Here is a 17,248-nt window from a genome sequence, read left to right on the forward strand (position 1 = left end):
TAAATTTTAGTTTATTTATTAATTTAATCGCGATATACATTCAACTTGCGGCACACGGTTACAATTTTATTAACTCGATTTTTACTAACTTAAAAGATTTTCGCGACTCGGTTTTAACAAATTAATCGCGTACGATCGAACAAAGAAACTAATTGACTATAAGTCTGTATAAAACAAGCAAGTCTCTTAAACAAGAAGTCTATCAAACAAAAGTATCTAAACCAAGAAGTGTATCAAACAAATAACTAAGTGTCTAGCAAGCGATTGTCTATACAACGAGTAAGTAAGTAAGTAAGTAAGTAAGTGAGTAAGTGTCTATCAAAGTAATAAGTGTAAGTAAGTGTCTATCTAACAAACAAGTGTCTATCTAATAAGCAAGTGTCTTGACGTTATTTTACTCATTTGGTTAATATTTCCATCTGATTATTGCGTCCAGTGTTTGATTTGATTTATTATTTTCCAGTGTAGGTTTTGGTGATTGTGATTTTAAATGGTGAATACAGAGGTGTCTTCGTTAAAGGTTGCTTATGCAGATTGTCCTGATGCGTACTTTGTTCTGTTTCATTATTTTTAATTTGTCTTGTGTCATTCATCTTTTATTTACTACATGTGTTGTTTCAGCGCAAGAAGAAGATGGGTTCCAAAATGTGTGAGTGGTCCCAGAAGGCGTAGTCAACGTGTGAAGTGTCGTGGGCAAGAACGAGGAATCGTGTGACATTTGTGTTGATTATGTTCGACGCTGATTTATATATATATATATTATTTTGTTGGTTAAATCTTCAGTCAGTTTAGTTGAATATTCTGTAACGTAATATTCGCAAGGTAGTTTCATATATTTATTCCATCGTGTTTATTTGATTATTAGTTGTTTGATTTGATAATAATATATATATATATATATATGTCGGAGATGAAAGAACACCGGAGCCTTCCTTTGGAACTTGGGGAGAATCCCGTAATATTGTAATCCGGATTTTACCATAGCCATAATTAAATAATTGTCATTCAATCCGATTGTGTTTATTCGAGATTTGTAACAATGAGCTTGGGCCCGAGGCGACAATCAGTCGCCACTTAGCCGCGGTCAAGGGATAAACGTTTACCTAAACAAAGGCATAGAGTAACCGCATAGCTCTCCTTGAAAAAATATAGCAGCGGCACGGGATAGTAAACACTCCAACGGATTCTGTCCCGTGGCTTGCTACACAAAGACCGCATCCTTTGAACAAGACGATTACCAGATGTCGATGCATCTCCATAGTACATATTCAGCTAGCCTAAGGACCCGCTATAAATCTTAGAATTTATTTAGCCCAGGTTCGTCAAACTGACAAACAGTCTTAGTCTTCGCAGCCTCTAAATTTGTCACCTACTGCGGAGAGATATGAGAAATCTTCTTTTCTCACGTACGACGCTTTCGCTAGCAACTCTCTCCCTCAAGGGCGGCTAGCATCCTTTTCTAACCACCAATAAGGAAAATGACCAATTAACAGCAACGTCAATTTCCCTCACCTTCTGGAGGGAGGCATCGCTCCACGAATCCGATGATCTCGTGCCCTTAGACACACCCCGTCATAGTTTTCCTCTGTGGCATCATCGCGACGGAAAGTCATTCTTTCGTGTGATCTCATTGACGAGAAAGATCTTTACGATCAGTGAACATTTCACGTTTGTTAACCAAGAGTAGGACTTAGAGTTTGTGAGAACATACATCTGTTATCCCGTTGACCGCGGATTCGTTATCGAACCCAGGATCATTGTCATTAGCGTCTCGAGTATCTAATTACCACGGTTACTTGTCGATATCTGTAACAATCATATTTGCTCTAGTCAATATCTTCTCTATTGCATAACGACAATGTCTAATTACGACGAAGGTTTCTTTCACGCCCTTAACCCCAGCTCTAATCATAACGCTTCTCCGACATATATATATATATTTATTTTACAAATGTAAAGATTCCTTGAGTTTATCTAAATATTAATTAGTTTTAATAATGTAATATCGTGCATTTTATTTCTTTTACATGTGTTAGGTTGTGTATATATATATATCTATATGTGTATATCTCTCATGATGTAACTTCGTATGAAATTCTTTTAATATTAGTTAATCTTAATAATGTGATTTCTTGTATTGTATTTTTATTTATTAGATTATTGCTTGTTTGGTTTAATAATATAAAACACACACACACACACACATATATATATATATATATATATATATGTATATATATATATATATATATATATGTCGGAGATGAAAGAACCGGAGCCTTCCTTTGGAACCTTGGGAAAATCCCGTAGTATTGTAATCTAGATTCTATCATAGCCGTAATTAAACAATTGCCATTCAATCCGATTGTAGTTATTCGAGATTTGTGACGGTGAGCTTGGGCCCGAGGCGACAATCAGTCGCCAACGTAGCCGCGGTCGAGGGGTGAACATTTGTCTAACAAAAGTATGGAGTAACAGTGTAGCTTTCCTTAAAAGAAATAGTTGCAGCGATACTCGATAGTAAACATTCCAACTCCGTCCCGTGGCTCGCCACACGCAGACCCTATTCTCTGGGTAAGATGATTGCCAGATGTCGATGCGTCTCCGCAGTACATATTCAGCTAGCCTGAGGACCCGTTATAAATCTTAAGATTTAGTTAACTAAAGTCCTTCAAACAGACAAACAGTCTCTGTCCCAACTGCGGGAAGATAGGGGAAACCTACTTCCTCACGAACGACGCTTCCCGCTAGCAACTTTTCCTCAAGGGCGGCTAGCGTCCTTTTCTAACCACCGACATGGAAATTGACCAATTAACAGCAACGTCAATTTCCCTCACTTTCCGAACGGAGGCTTTCTCCACGAATCCGATGATCTCGTACCCTTGGGCACAACCCGTCATAGTTTTCCTCGGTGGCATCATCGCAACGAAAATTCATTCCTGCTTGCGACTTTATTAACGAAAAAGGAATAACGTCTTCACGATCTGTTAACCAAGAGTCGGACTTAGATTTTGTGAGAGCATACATCTACTATCCCGTTGACCGTGGATTCGTCATCGAACCTGGGGCCATTGTCACTAGCTTCGCGAGCGCCCAATTGCCGTGGTAACCCGCCAAGGTTGTAACACCTTCATCGCAGCAATAAACTACACCTGTGTCGTGCCGCATCAATGGCTAATCCTCGTGAAGATTCATTTGACGCCCACGACCCTAACTCCAGCGCTTATCCGACATATATATATTTTACAATATGCTTATCATATATAGTTTCTCTAAATTTACTAGCATGTTAACTAGTTTTAATAATGTAGAATTGTATATTGTAATTGTTTTTTTTTCTTGTCTAGATTAATAATTGTTCAATTTAATAATGTTTACAATATAATTTTTATGTGAAATACCTTAAGTTTATGTAAGTGTTAATTGGTTTAATTATTTTATTCCTTTTATATTTGTTAGGTTATATATATATATATAACCTAATATATAATATATAATATAATATATATATATAATATAATATATAATAATATATAATATAATATATAATATATACATATATATATATATATATATATATGTGTGTATGTATTTATGTGTTTCACGATATGACTTTGTATATATTTTTTTCAATTTTAAATGTTAGTTTATCTTAATACTGTAGTTTCACGCATTGTATATTTTTATATTTACTGAATTATTGATTGTTAATAACATAAACACACATATATATATAATGCATGTATTCCGCATATGTACTATTTTTATGTGTATTGGATTGTTATAACGTAATGTATTTCTTTATATCTGTTAGTTATTAGTTGTTTTTGTGGATTTGTATTTTATGTATTCCACATTTATTATTAAAATATGTATTCCTGTTCCGTTCCTTTTCCCTTCCTTGTTTAATTTCTTAATTTATTCAAATCGCGAATTAGTCTTGATTGATTAAAATGTTAGATCCTTGTTTATCCAACTGTCAAATCATAGATTGTTCTTAGTGTAGTATCATATCGTGTTTTGTTAATTTATTTAAATTTCGAATCATAATTTGAATTGTTAAGTCATAAATTATTCTTAGTGTAATCATAGTTTGTTTATAAATTATTTTAAATCGTGAGTTGTTCTTGATTAATTGAATTTCAAGTCGTAGTTTGAATTATCGAATCATAAATTATTTTTAGTATAGTATCCAATCATAGTTTATTAATTAGTTTGTTCAAATCGCGGGTTGCTCTTGATTGATAGAGTTTTAAATCGTAGTTTGAATTGTTAAATTATAGATTATATTAGTATATTATTCAAGTCGCGGGTTGTTTTGATTGATAGAATTCTGAATCGTAGTTTAAATTGTCAAATCATAGATTATTTTCAAATCGCGGGTTGCTCTTGATTGGTGAAATTTCAAATTGTAGTTTGAATTGTTAAATCATAGATTATTTTGATTATACATTATATTATTACGGTATAATATCGAGACGTGATTTATTAATTAATTTGCGAGTCGTTTTTAATTAATTGGTTCCTCAGATCATAATTTATTATTAATCGAGTTATTAAATCATGGTTTATTCTTGATTAGTTTAATTCGGTTTGCGGCTCACTCGGTTAGTTAATTAGTACAGGTTATGTTGTTTTTACTACATTTATTAATTCGTTAAAGTGCATATTTCTATTATTTCGTATTATTTCCTTTGCTATTACGTTGCATACATTCGTTCTTTATTTTGATTGGTTCGTGGTTCGTTCGGTTCATTCATCAGTATTATCTAATGGACCAAATATACTTTTAGTTTATTAATTGATTCTATTCAATGTATCTTCGCGTTTCTTATATATGTATGTATATCCCTATTTGTTAGACTATTAGTCACCCTTATATGATAATGTCACACACATCTGCCTTTAATTAATCTTTTACTAGAGTACTTTATTTTATTTTATTTTATTTTATTGTGTGTTCGAATCACCGTTCGCGTCATTTGCATATTGTAGTTTTCGTTACGGCACGTGTGGGGCGCGGGACGTGACACCCCCCCTCTTGGAGATCAAATTTCCAGAGGAAATTTGACTGATCCTCTCCCTGAGTTCAATCAGAGAAGATGCAGAAGCTGTTGGTTGTTGATCTATTGTACTGGTCGTCGTGATTGATATTCCTTGTGGTTCGGTTGCCTGGTCTACGGTGTTATGTTTTCCTTTAATATATAGTAGTAGATGAGTAACCGAGCCACATATAGCTCCGAGTAGGGCGATTCCGCACCCGTAAATCTCGCGTAATTGGTTCCCATATATAATGGTGTCTATTATCGTTTTGATTAGTTTTAGTATTATGAAGATTCCGAGTATTGCCGCACTAATTGTTCCGAATTCAATAAGGCCGTTCCATAACCTTGAAGCTGTATCTTCTGCTATTGTCGTTAGCGCAGTTTCATCCATAACTCCCAGTATGTTTATTGTTCCTGGTACAATTGTTTTTCCTGCCGCTCCTCTAGCTATAGTATTCAGGACTGCGGTTTTTTCCGCTGGGAACATGACGTGATCTCTAAGTGTATCTAGATCATTTTGGGTGTATATCCCACTTGTGGCTAGTGACGACGGCGCGGTATACTGCCACATTTGGTGTGTGTTTGGACGGAGCTCTTGCGGTGTAATTGCTTCCGTCGGTTTCGGTGTGAATTTGTGCCAAATTCCATCGATATTGTATAGCGTTGGTAGTATCGCGCTACATTCTCTGTGGTTTCCATGTTTAGTTAGAATGCGAGTTTTGGGTGTTAAATATGCTGTGTTGTTTCCTTGCCAAACGGGTAATTCCATATAGCATTCCGTCGTGTGGCGCACTTTCACTTGGACAGGGATGCATTTAACTATGTGTATTACCTCTCCTGCGACCAGGGCCATGTGTCCTGGTGTTTTAGTTATAATGTAAGCAAATTCGTCGGGTAGGATGGTCGCGAGACTTAAGGCGTTTTCTATTATTTTCTTTTCTGCGGTGCATCTTTGTGTTAGTATATCTTGGTAGATAGAGGTTATTTATTTCCTAATATATTTTTCCACGTAAACGAATTTAGAGTTAATGTATGTAAATATGTCTAAGTTTTCGGTAGCTGTTTTGCGTTCCGATAAGAAGGTGTTTCTTTTAGTTGTTTCTACTAGGAACAGTTTAGGATGTTCTGTGGTTAGCAAGGTATAGCCACATAAAGGCTGTTCTCCGGTTTTGGTTAATGCAAAGGTTATCTCTTGAGTCGTCAAGGCATAAACTGGTAGCTATGGATATCTATCGTTTTTTATTTCTTGGATTTTAGTAGCAATTCCTTCTTATAACACATCATATTGATCGAATTTGCATGTAGAGGGTGGGTATGGCTGCCAATAGGTATATCCGTCTTCTGCGTCCAAACAAGTTCCTTCATTGAAGGCGCAAACTGTTCCTGATTTTAGTAGGATTTTGTTCGCCTCTATTCGCACCGGGGCTATTCCTGATCTGAGGCTTATCTTTACTGTGGCTTGTACGACAACTCCTTCCCAACTTCCGTTATGATCCCAATACCGTGTTCCTTGGCAGCTGCCATCGTTTGTCAGCTTTCCAGCTAGAACAAGTGATCGTGTAGTTGTGGTGTTATCCCTCAAGCCTATTATGTAATTTTCTGGTCCAAGAGAAAACGTGCCATCCTGGTGTATTCTCGCACATTGTTGGGCTGTCGTTTCGTAGAGGTAGTCGGCTAATCCGTTATGTACTTCTGATGTATGGGAGTGCATGCCGCAGTAATATATAATTCGTGTTATCTGTACCTTACATTGCCCAATATTGGCGAATTCGAATTCCGAGAGTTGCAGTAATTGTATATACGTTTCCTGGCTTTCCGTGTGTATGGGTTTTATATTGCAGTCTCCAATAGAATTTAGCGAGATCGTGGTGACGTTCAGATGGTTGCCGTTGCAGTCGTATCCTATTAGGTCAAGTGTTGTTCCACAGAGGGTGAATAAGATGACCAAGTAACTCATTTTCCTGTGAACAGTTCGTTTAATGTGCTCTTACACTTAGAGTTCGTACATGTATGTATATATATATATTGTGGTTAAATTGTCAATTTAAATTGATGGGACGATTTATTTTTCCTTGGTTTAAGAGGATTTTTTCAGTTTGGGTTAACTTTATGCAAGTGTCAGTACATTCAGGACAAGATGCTGCAGATTGTAAGTCTGATAGGTATACATCGCATAGGCAGCAATGCATTGCTCTGATTCGCCCCGGAATCCCGCACAGGAAATGAATTGGCTGAATCTCGTATAGGTCTTGCCAGTTGGGATCCAAAATGTTGTAACAATGTTGACAAAGAAAGTAATTATTGAAGTGGTATGCCGGACGAATTAACCGGGCGCAACAATAGGGTAACAACCGGTTCCTTTGGTTACTAGATTTAACGCTCATTCTGTGCAAACAACAAAAGAAAGAGAAAAGATTTATTATTGTGGTGTGTTTTATTTATTGCTCAATTTATTTCTTGTACTTATGGTTCTATTCATTTACTACATGTACATATGTTTGTGTTCAGTTAGTTGCATGCATTCGGAGCACGTTATCGCGTCCTGCAAGTGTGCGATACGTATGTCGCATAATCCGCAATATGCCGCTTGGATATATCCTGAACGCTTGCATGAGTAATGATTTTTAGATTCTTCGTATAATTCTTGATCGTCTAGGTCTAAATCGTAATAGCAATCTTGACAGAGTGATCCATCGACGGAATAATATGCATGCCGAGTCAGGCGGACGCAATAACGATAGAGTAGTTTGTTGTGTAATTCAGGGTGATTGACGAATAATAATCCTTCGGAAAAGTTTTGGTATGCTCCATCCCTTTCCTCGTGTCCTCGGAAGGGGGTTCCCATCTCTGTACATAACGGAAGGTTACGTTATTGCTTGTTTTAGTGTGCAACATACCGAGTCATTACTCCTTCGGTTAAAAGTCTTTTATCAAAATGATTTAACTCGACGTAAACATTTATACATTGGGTGCAGTATATAACGGGTCGTAGTTCGGCTATATTTATGTTGCACGTACTACAGTGCGATACTCGAATCCTTGCGGTTTTTCCGCATAAAAAGTGTCTTGGCAGGTCATCGTAGAGATCTCGCTCGACTGAGTCTAAATGGTCGTAACAATCTCGACAAAGGTAGTAATCGATGAAACAATAGACGGCTTGTGTTATTTGGGTACAAAAACAGAATTGGATTTCTTCCATTTCCACTGGATTGGACATAGGTATGGGATTTTCTTGATTTTCCATATTTAAGTCGTTGAGTTCACCACCCATTCTGTACATACATACAAGGACGGTTAGCATAATTTATATGTTTCGTCTTCATTTTCGATCTTGGGTATCATATATTCTTTCTATTAATTCTTCAACTATGAATGGGTTGAGTTAATTATAATCCGGTTTCTTTTCCTCATATATCATATCGTATTAATATTTATTACTAATCATTAGTTTGTCCTCCAAAAATGTAGTTAATTAGTATGATGTTATTTCTCATGGCTAATTCCGATAATTTAAATCTTTATTATCATATAATAATGCTGTATTGTATTGCATTAGTTATTATTCCGTTCTTGATACAGTCTTCTATTTGTTTTGTTACTTCATTAAATGTCTATTGAAAATATAAATTATTTTGCAATGCGTAAAAGTTACTACGCGCGCGTGTTAATTAAAAAATGGCCGTTTACAAATACCTTTAGTATATTATGACTTTTATTGGTATTGAATTTATTATTTATCTGTTAATTACTTATTTTTTGTGGATGAAGCGTAATCGAATTGAGATTAACATTATTTTGTGTTAATTATAGTTTATATAATTATTATATGTACTACTTCATGTTCCAAAATGGCCGTTTGCGAATGTCTCTAGTGTGTAGTGACTTTTATTAATATTAAACTTATTATCCATCCGTTAATTATTTTTAATTTATTTTAGTAAATGAAGCGTAATCGAATTGACATTACTTTGTGTTAATTACGGTGTATATAATTATTGTGTGTATCACTTCATGTTAGTGACAATCCAAAATGTCCGCTTGTAAATGTCCCTAGTATATAGCGACTTTTATTAATATTAAGCTTATTATTTATCCGTTAATTATTTATAATTTATTTTAGTAGATAGAGTGTTAGTGAACCGAAATTGATATTATTTTGCGTTAATTATGGCGTGTATAACTACTGTGTGTATTTTCTTGCGCATGCGTAAAAGCTATGTTATGTTCATGACAGTCCAAAGTAGCCGCTTGTACTTTATGTTCGTGACAATCCAAAATGTCCGCTTGTGAATGTGTTCAGTAAGAGTATGATGCATTGTTTTTAACTTTGTTTGATACGTAAATACTTATTATTATTTTCGTTTCTCTCTCTATTTTAGTGTGGTTGGAATTTTGAAGCAACAATAATATGGGTTTCATGTTCATTATATGTATATTTACAGCGTATTACACTTCAATGAGAGTAGTATATTTTATTTAGTGCCGAGTTAATTATTTATCTGTTATTTGTTTCTAATTCTATCTTAGTGCAATTTAGAGTTCTAATAGCAGTAATATTCTTTGTGTTTGTTGCAATGCATATGTATATATTCTCTATGTTAATTTAATGTAATAACATTATTGTTGAAACATGTAGTTTATTATTAGTGTTGTCTCAGTGCTTCGTCTCAAGTGATTATATTTATAGAGTGTTTCTTTAGTTGATTTTATCTAATATACGCATAGCGTATTATCGTTCGTTACTACTGCATAACATAACCCTATACAATATAACAATCCTTTATTCTAAATATGTTTGTCATTAATACTCTATTAATTTACCTTAAATAATTTCTAACTCATTTCTACATGTACATAACTTTATCTGGTTATACCAACTTAATATGATAATACTATAATAGCTTGGGGCAATACGACAATCTCTTATTTTAATTAGGTTTGTTGTTAACACTCGGTTGACTTACCTTAATCAAATTTTAACTTCTTTCTAAACTATTAGCTATTTTTTGTTTCTTTCTTATGAAGTTGTCGTTGCCAGTTTTACATATACTTTTGAACTAATATATACATTGTTAATAAGAAGTCATTATTGTTTATAGTTTCTACAATTCTATTTCTCAACGCTGAGTCGTTCGCTTGGAATGGTTACACGGCGCGTGTTGGTATCATCTAATTCTTCGTTACATTGTCAATGCTTATTATAACTACCTTTACTTATCCCAAAACTGTAAGTATGCATAAAAGAAAACTCCGTATTCCGTAAGTATTCACTTAAATTTGGTAGTAAATTTTAATTTTATAACTGTATTGGCTTCTGCGTACACCCCTTTAATGTGAGTAATGAACTTCTTTACTTTTATCAATTTCTTTACAACATTCTCCTCTTTTTAGGTTATGATGGTTTACCTCAGTATTTATTACCTTTGGTGTTTTTGTACCCGTGAATGGAGTGGTCTCAAAAATTTTCCATTGGGCAACTGTGAGTCTCGTTATCTTGTAATAATTGTTATCGGGCATCAATTATTGACTGTTATTCTTGCTTCTTTTAGTTTAATAGTAATATTATAATAGATTTTTAATAATATTATTTTTTTCTATATATATATATATATCTCAAGGCAATTGAAGTTAGTCTATCTATCCATTTCAGCTGACAGTTATGTTCTATGGAATGGGTATACTTCCTTCTATGATGATTAATTATTCACAAGGTATTTTCCACTTTCACTGCTTTAATTATTTTATTGGATTAACACGTTTTATATTTAAACAGTGGTTAAGGTGTACACATAGTAATTTCTTTTCCTTTTTAGGTTTCCACTATCTGTGCTATTTGACAAGCAACATTGCACTTCCTTGGTGCTATTACAATATTATTATAATATTTAATAGCATTATATTTTGTATTAGAACAATTGAGGTTAATCTATCCATTTGTTTCAGCTGGTCGTCATACATCATGTTCTACGAATATAGCCACATAATTCGTGTTTGCACATACACTTCCTTCTGCGATGATTAAGTGCTTGCAAGGTAACTGTCACCTTTCTTGCCTTTAATAGCTTGAGTAATAGTTAGAATACACATAAAACTTTCTCTTTTTTTTTTCTTTTAGATTCCAATTATCCACAATATTCAACAAGCAGTATTATACCACATACCATCGTTCTTCATCGCCTCATAGCATTGTTCTGGCTATAATCTATTTCGATTATGCGCTAGTTTTAATTTGTTCAAATGCACTGTTTCACCTTTCACTTCGATCTTAACGTTTTGATTTTGCAAAATTCCTAATACTTTATGCGGACCGGAATATTGATCGGAGAGCTTTCCTTTGTTAGGTTCTTTTAGTAAATATACTAGATCTCCTATTTCGAAATTTTACGGGTTGATTCGTCTATCGTAGTATTCCTTTGATTTTAATTTGGATTTCATCAAATTTTCTCTTGCTATTTGTTGTACAGTGTTGATTTTATCGAACAGATCTCTAAGGTATTCTGCGTATGTTAGTTCCATGTTTTCTTCAATCATTATTTCACTGGTTGGTTCTCTGGCTAAGTGCCCAAAGATCAGCTCGTGTGGGGAGAATTTTGTTCCTTCGTGTACGGAGGTATTATAAGAAAACATGGCTAGTTCCACCCATTCGTCCCAATTTTTTAAATTTTCAATATATAACTTGAGGTATTCTTTCAATACGTGGTGTGACCTTTCTATAGAGCCATTGCTTTGTGGATGATATGCCGTAGTGGTGTATCTTTTTATTCGAAATTTCTTAGCTACCTTTTTTATTAGTGAAGATGTAAAATTCGCCCCTTGATCGGTCAAGATTGCTTTTGGTGACTCGAATCGACAAATGAATTGCTTGATAAAAACGTCTGCTATTTCGGCCGAAGAGGTTCCCTTAATCGGAATCCCGAGAGAGTACTTCGTTAATAAATCTTGAATCGTCAATATATATTCGTTTTCCTTTTATGTCTTTGGTAATGGGCCGACAATATCCATACTGATTTTATCAAATGCTCTGCTCGGTGTATCAGTAAGTACCATTGGTTGCTTCGTTTTAATTCTAGTTAACTTTTTCAGTTGACATTCTTTACAGGTTCTTACGTACTCTTGGATTTCTTTCTTCATGTTTTCTCAATAATAACGTTGTCGTATTTACTGGTAAGTTTTTGTTACTCCTTTATGTCCTGCTACCGATGATTCGTGTTTTTCTTGTATTATATTGTTTCGGTTTTCCACTGGTGGAATGGTTACTTCTCCGGTACAGATGGTAACGTGTAGGGTGTTTGTTAAAAATACTTTCAATTTCCTGATTATGTATCGCCATGGTAATTCTTCTAGATTTCCTTTACTGATGCCGAAGGATTCTAATTGCTTCTATTACTACATCCAGCAAAGAACTTAGTGAATTTAATAAATTTTCTGTTGTTATTGGGATGTTTCGATTTTCTTTTACGGGTAAGGATATTATTAGTTTTCCTAAATCTCGATGCAGTCTTGCTCTTTCCAACATTAAATATTCATAATGTGGTAATTTCCCAGCTTCCTTTATTTCTAAAGCTCCCCTGTCTACAGGGTTCCCTTTTATGTCAATAAAAATTACTTTATGATCATTTATTTTTATTATTGAATCTCTCGTTTCGGAGATCTTTAATTCTGCAGTTATTGTAGCTTTAACTTTCTCTTCTAGTCGTTGTGGCGACTCGGAGCGTGGCGAGGAGATCTCTTCCTCTCTTGTCATTTCGACATTACTTGTTCCTTGAACAGATGCTTCGTCGGTATCTTCGGCTGCTTGGTCGAAATATTTCACGAGGGTTTCTTCTATGGTGAAATGCTTTCTAGCAATATTTTTCCTTTGCTTTCTTGGATTGTTGGACGGAAGAGGTAAACTGTATGGTTTGGCTTCGAATATGGGAGAGTCTTCGGTTGATGTGTCTAATTCGAATCTTTTTGAAATAGGATAATGAATCGGTGAATCTTCCTCTCTTTTCCTAATTGGTAGGCAAACCTCCGGGGGGTTTCTAGACAATGCATCAGTATTCGCATTCGCTCTGGCTTCCTTCTGTTGGATATCGAATTCGAAGTCTGATAATTTTAGTTTCCATTTCCAAATTTTCGACGTAGGATCTTTGATGGAATTCATCCATACTAACGGTTTGTGATCGGTTACTATAGTAAATTTCCTACAATACAAGTATGGTCTAAAACGCATTGCGCAGTAAACAATTGCCAGACATTCCTTTTCTATGGTAGAATAATTTTGTTCTGCGGGGTTTAATAATCTAGAGGCATACGCCATCGGCAAATCCTTTCCAATCGGCCCTTGTCTTAACACGCCACCTATTGCGTATCCTGATGCGTCTGTCGAGAGGTTGAAAGGTTTAGAAAAGTCTGGATATTGTAAGATAGGTTTTGTTGTTAACGCTGTTTTTAAATTGTTGAATGCAATTTCTTGATTTTCCGACCATTTAAATATGACGTCCTTTTTCAATAATTGAGTTAGCGGTTTTGCAATTTTGGAAAAATTAGGTATAAATCTTCTGTAATATCCTGCTAGTCCTAAAAATTGTTTGATATTTCTCCCTTTCTTTGGTCGTGGAAATTTTGACACTGCTTCAATTTTCCTTGGATCTGGTTTTACCCCATCTTCACTAATTATATGTCCCAAATAACTTACTTCATGTCGTAGAAACTCACATTTATCTGGCTGTAATCGTAATTTGGCTTGCCTTAATCTTTCCATTAATTTGTTAAATTTACATTCATGTTCTTGAAGAGATGTTGAGTAAATTACTATGTCGTCCAGATAGACGAATAGTTCTACTCCTTGTAGTCCTGATAACACTGAGTTCATCAATCGTTGAAATGTTGCTGGAGTATTTTTTAATCCAAAAGGCATTCGTTTGAATTGAAAATGTCCATACGGCGTTGAGAAAGCAGTTTTGTGGGCATCCTCTCGTGCCATTCGGATCTGATGGAAGCCTGATGCCAAGTCAAATGTGGAGAAATATTTTGCACTTCCTAATTGTTCCAATATTTCCGTGATGTTGGGGACGGGATAAGCATCGCCGATTGTTTTATCGTTAAGTTTTCTATAATCGATAACTAGCCTCCAACGTTTATTTCCTTGAGAGTCTGGTTTCTTTGGTACTATCCATAACGGAGAATTATACGGGGATGTCGATGGCGTTACGACATCAGTGTCCAATAATTCCTGAATTTGACGAGTTATTTTTTCTCGATGCGCGGGTGGGTAACGATACTGTTTAACATTGATAGGTATATCATCCGTTGTAATTATTCGGTGTTCTAGAATCTCGGTTCCTTCTAGTGTCTCGCCTGGAAGGTGAAATCTATCTTGATTCCTTCGAATTAATTCCTCAACGGTTTTTCTCTCTTCTTCGTTTAAGTGCTCTAGCCGTAATAATTCAATTATTTTATCGAATCTACTCCTTTGATTTTGTGATTGCATTGCACGTCATGTTGGGGGACGAGGTGAAATTTTCCAACTCTTTAATTACCATAGTGGGTGTTGTAAATTCATAATCTCTCGTAGTGGTATTTATTATTTTTATATAACCCCGTCCCTTATGGTTCCTCACCACTGCGTTACCAAAATAGACTCCCTTGATTGGCTCGATTTTTGGAATAAATCCCTCTTTTATTCGGAAATAAATAAAAAAAAAGAAAAACCCGGAGGTTTGCAATATTAATTGAGCATATTACCGAACTTCGTTTAGGCACGATTAATTTTTCTTTTGTATCGAAGGGGATATAAGTATTTCCCCATTTGATGTATTTTCGCTCGTAGTCCAAACGGGCCTTGCACCCTGCAAAAAATTCGGATCCTAAGATTCCGTCCTGATCGATTAGCAATGAATCATCAACTACATGGAAAATAACTGGGTGGCCCGCAACCTGTATTATTGTCTGCCCTAGGGAGACCAGGCTCGTTGCCGTAATCCCTCGAATTTCAATTGCTTCTTGTTCGTTGATGATTGCTGAATCGGGTAAAGCAGGTTTCTTGATAATATTAATTTCCGATCCGGAATCTAATAACAAACTTGTTTTAGTTTTAAGATCTGGGGAGACTATTCGCACAGTAGGAGTACTCGTAGCATCATTTAATCGTATTGAAATAATTCGGAGAGGCTGTCGTCCGAATCTGAGTCCGACTCTTGGTGACCTTTCTTGGTCGATTCCTCTCGTATTTTCTTTTCCTTTTTGCTTTGAAATTTTTGTTTCTTCGTTCGTGTCTTCGTGTAGCTGCAGGATGGTTTTTCCACCGTGTTTAGTGGTTGTTCCTTTGATGTTATAGGGGATAATGTATTCGCTCTGTTTTTCTCTATAAGTGGTGGGTTTCTCGTTGCTACTTGGATTCTCGGGCGATTTTAGAACATCGTTCCTTCGAGGCTCGCCCTGTTCTCTCGAAGGACGGGCTCGGTTTCCCGACTGTCCAAATGCATAAGGTACTATTATCCCCGCATCTACTCTCGCTTTAAATTTGTAGCAATCTCCTATTAAATGTCCGGGTTTTTTTGCAGTAGTTGCACGTTATCGTATTCTGTCTCGGAACATTTGGTTGTTGTGGAGAGGATACAAATCTTCGAGGCGGTCGATTGTTTCCGATGCTGTTATTATTATTCGGGGTATGAACGTTATTTCGATTAAAACTGTTCGGAGGTATTGGTCGTTGATATCGTATTCTATCATTTATTCGTTTTAGTTCGTGCGTTACTCGCACTGCTTGGTGATACGCACCTTCTAAGGAACTGTATCCTGCTATTTTTACTCTCAAGTTTACCTCGTTCGGAAGTCCCCTTACGAAAGCCTCCGCTGTATCCCAATCTATTGTGTCTAAGACATCTTGAGGTATGATGTCGAATCCGCACTTTTCACCGTCTATTATGGCTAATCTAAGATCCCTAACGCGGTCCATGTAGTCCAATATATCTTCCCCTGGCCGCTGGAAGACCGTTGCTAATTCGCCCTTGTATTCGTTGACCGTTTTTCCAGGCCCGAACATGTTTTTTAATTTATTTGCAAAATCGTTTAAGCTTACTAACTCGGCGTCTTCCACCGCGAGGAACGCGTGTCCGCGAAGCTTATTCGTTAATAGTTTCACTAACTGAGGCTCTTGATGTTTAGGAATCATTTTTCGTGCACGCTCGCACGCTCTTAAAAAATGAAATACTGACGGTTGATGTCCATCAAATACGGGCACTGATTCGATCGCGTCCTTTAATTTAATTGATTGGGAGTTGCCTTGTATCGGTATTGTCTCTCCTTGAATTATCGTGGGTGATGTAGGTGTCACGGGTTCTTGCTTAATCTTTATTGAACGCATCTCGTCTTGTAATTCATGAAGTTTTGTATACATTGTACGGAAATTTACATCCCATGCTTTAAGTTTCTCTGATAATGTCAAGCTCACGTCTTCGTCTAATAATTCTGGTGCGGTTGCCATATTTTCTTAAGTATATATTTTATCACTAGCCGTAATAACTTTAATCCTCTGTGGAGCGTATCCCACCGCTGCCTCCAAAAATTTCTACTATGTTACGTATTTACTTGTATATTTCCAATTATCTCTATCGCTAGTTTTGATCGAGAAGGAAAAGGAATGATAGTAGTTGAAATATAAATTTAAACTTCTGATTAATATAGTAATTGCTGCCACCAGAAATAGTCTAAGGACTATTTCGAAAAATTGTTTTTTTTTATTTATTTATTTATTTCTTTTTACTGAGTATTAAGAGAATTGCTGTGCTACGGGTACAGTTACGTCTGTCGCGTTTAGCAATATTACTAAATTTCCAGGCCTGTGTCGCCCGTTTGATGCGCACTCCAGCCTGAAGAACTTCGAAATATTGTATCTCAATTCACGGGTCGTCTAGTAATACCGTCAATGGAATTCCAGGCGTGTCGCCCATTCGTGCGCACTCAAACCTGAAGAACTCCGAATCGTTAGCAACGTCAATGGAATTCCAGATCTATGTCGACCATTCGGTGCGAACTTAAAACTGAAGAACTTCGAAACGTTGTACCTCAACTCAAGGGTCGTCTAGTAACACCGTCAATGGAATTCCAGATCTATGTCGACCATTCGGTGCGAACTTAAAACTGAAGAACTTCGGAACGTTGTACCTCAACTCAAGGGTCGTCTAGTAATACCGTCAATGGAATTCCAGGCCTATGTC

At 35.9% G+C, this 17,248-nt stretch overlaps 3 protein-coding genes across 18 annotated transcripts in view; 1 reads left to right on the forward strand and 2 right to left on the reverse strand.

The window, feature by feature from the left end:
- Positions 1 to 17,248, reverse strand: part of LOC122577441 — a 266,783-nt gene that overhangs the window by 123,620 nt on the left and 125,915 nt on the right. The window lies entirely within an intron of this gene.
- LOC122577433 overlaps positions 1 to 17,248 on the forward strand; it is a gene marked incomplete at its 5' end in the record, with an annotated part of 702,209 nt that overhangs the window by 33,113 nt on the left and 651,848 nt on the right. For 6 of the 11 annotated variants that reach the window (XR_006320281.1, XR_006320280.1, XM_043748737.1 and 3 more), the window contains 1 exon segment: positions 622 to 647. Coding sequence is in view for 4 of the 11 variants with exons in the window: in XM_043748737.1 (XP_043604672.1) it covers positions 622 to 647 (26 nt within the window). 11 annotated transcript variants of the gene reach the window in all.
- LOC122577434 lies at positions 6,281 to 7,110 on the reverse strand. Its single transcript, XM_043748738.1, has one exon. It carries the CDS (start codon positions 7,000 to 7,002, stop codon positions 6,316 to 6,318), a length of 687 nt encoding a protein of 228 aa, XP_043604673.1. The 5' UTR covers positions 7,003 to 7,110; the 3' UTR covers positions 6,281 to 6,315.

Source organism: Bombus pyrosoma, unplaced genomic scaffold, assembly GCF_014825855.1.
Source record: "Bombus pyrosoma isolate SC7728 unplaced genomic scaffold, ASM1482585v1 HiC_scaffold_4710, whole genome shotgun sequence".
In the NCBI taxonomy this organism is placed as follows: domain Eukaryota; kingdom Metazoa; phylum Arthropoda; class Insecta; order Hymenoptera; family Apidae; genus Bombus; species Bombus pyrosoma.

Coding starts and splice junctions, on each gene's coding strand:
- LOC122577434 (XM_043748738.1), bottom strand. CDS start 7,002: ATGAGTTACTTGGTCATCTTATTCACCCTCTGTGGAACAACACTTGAC.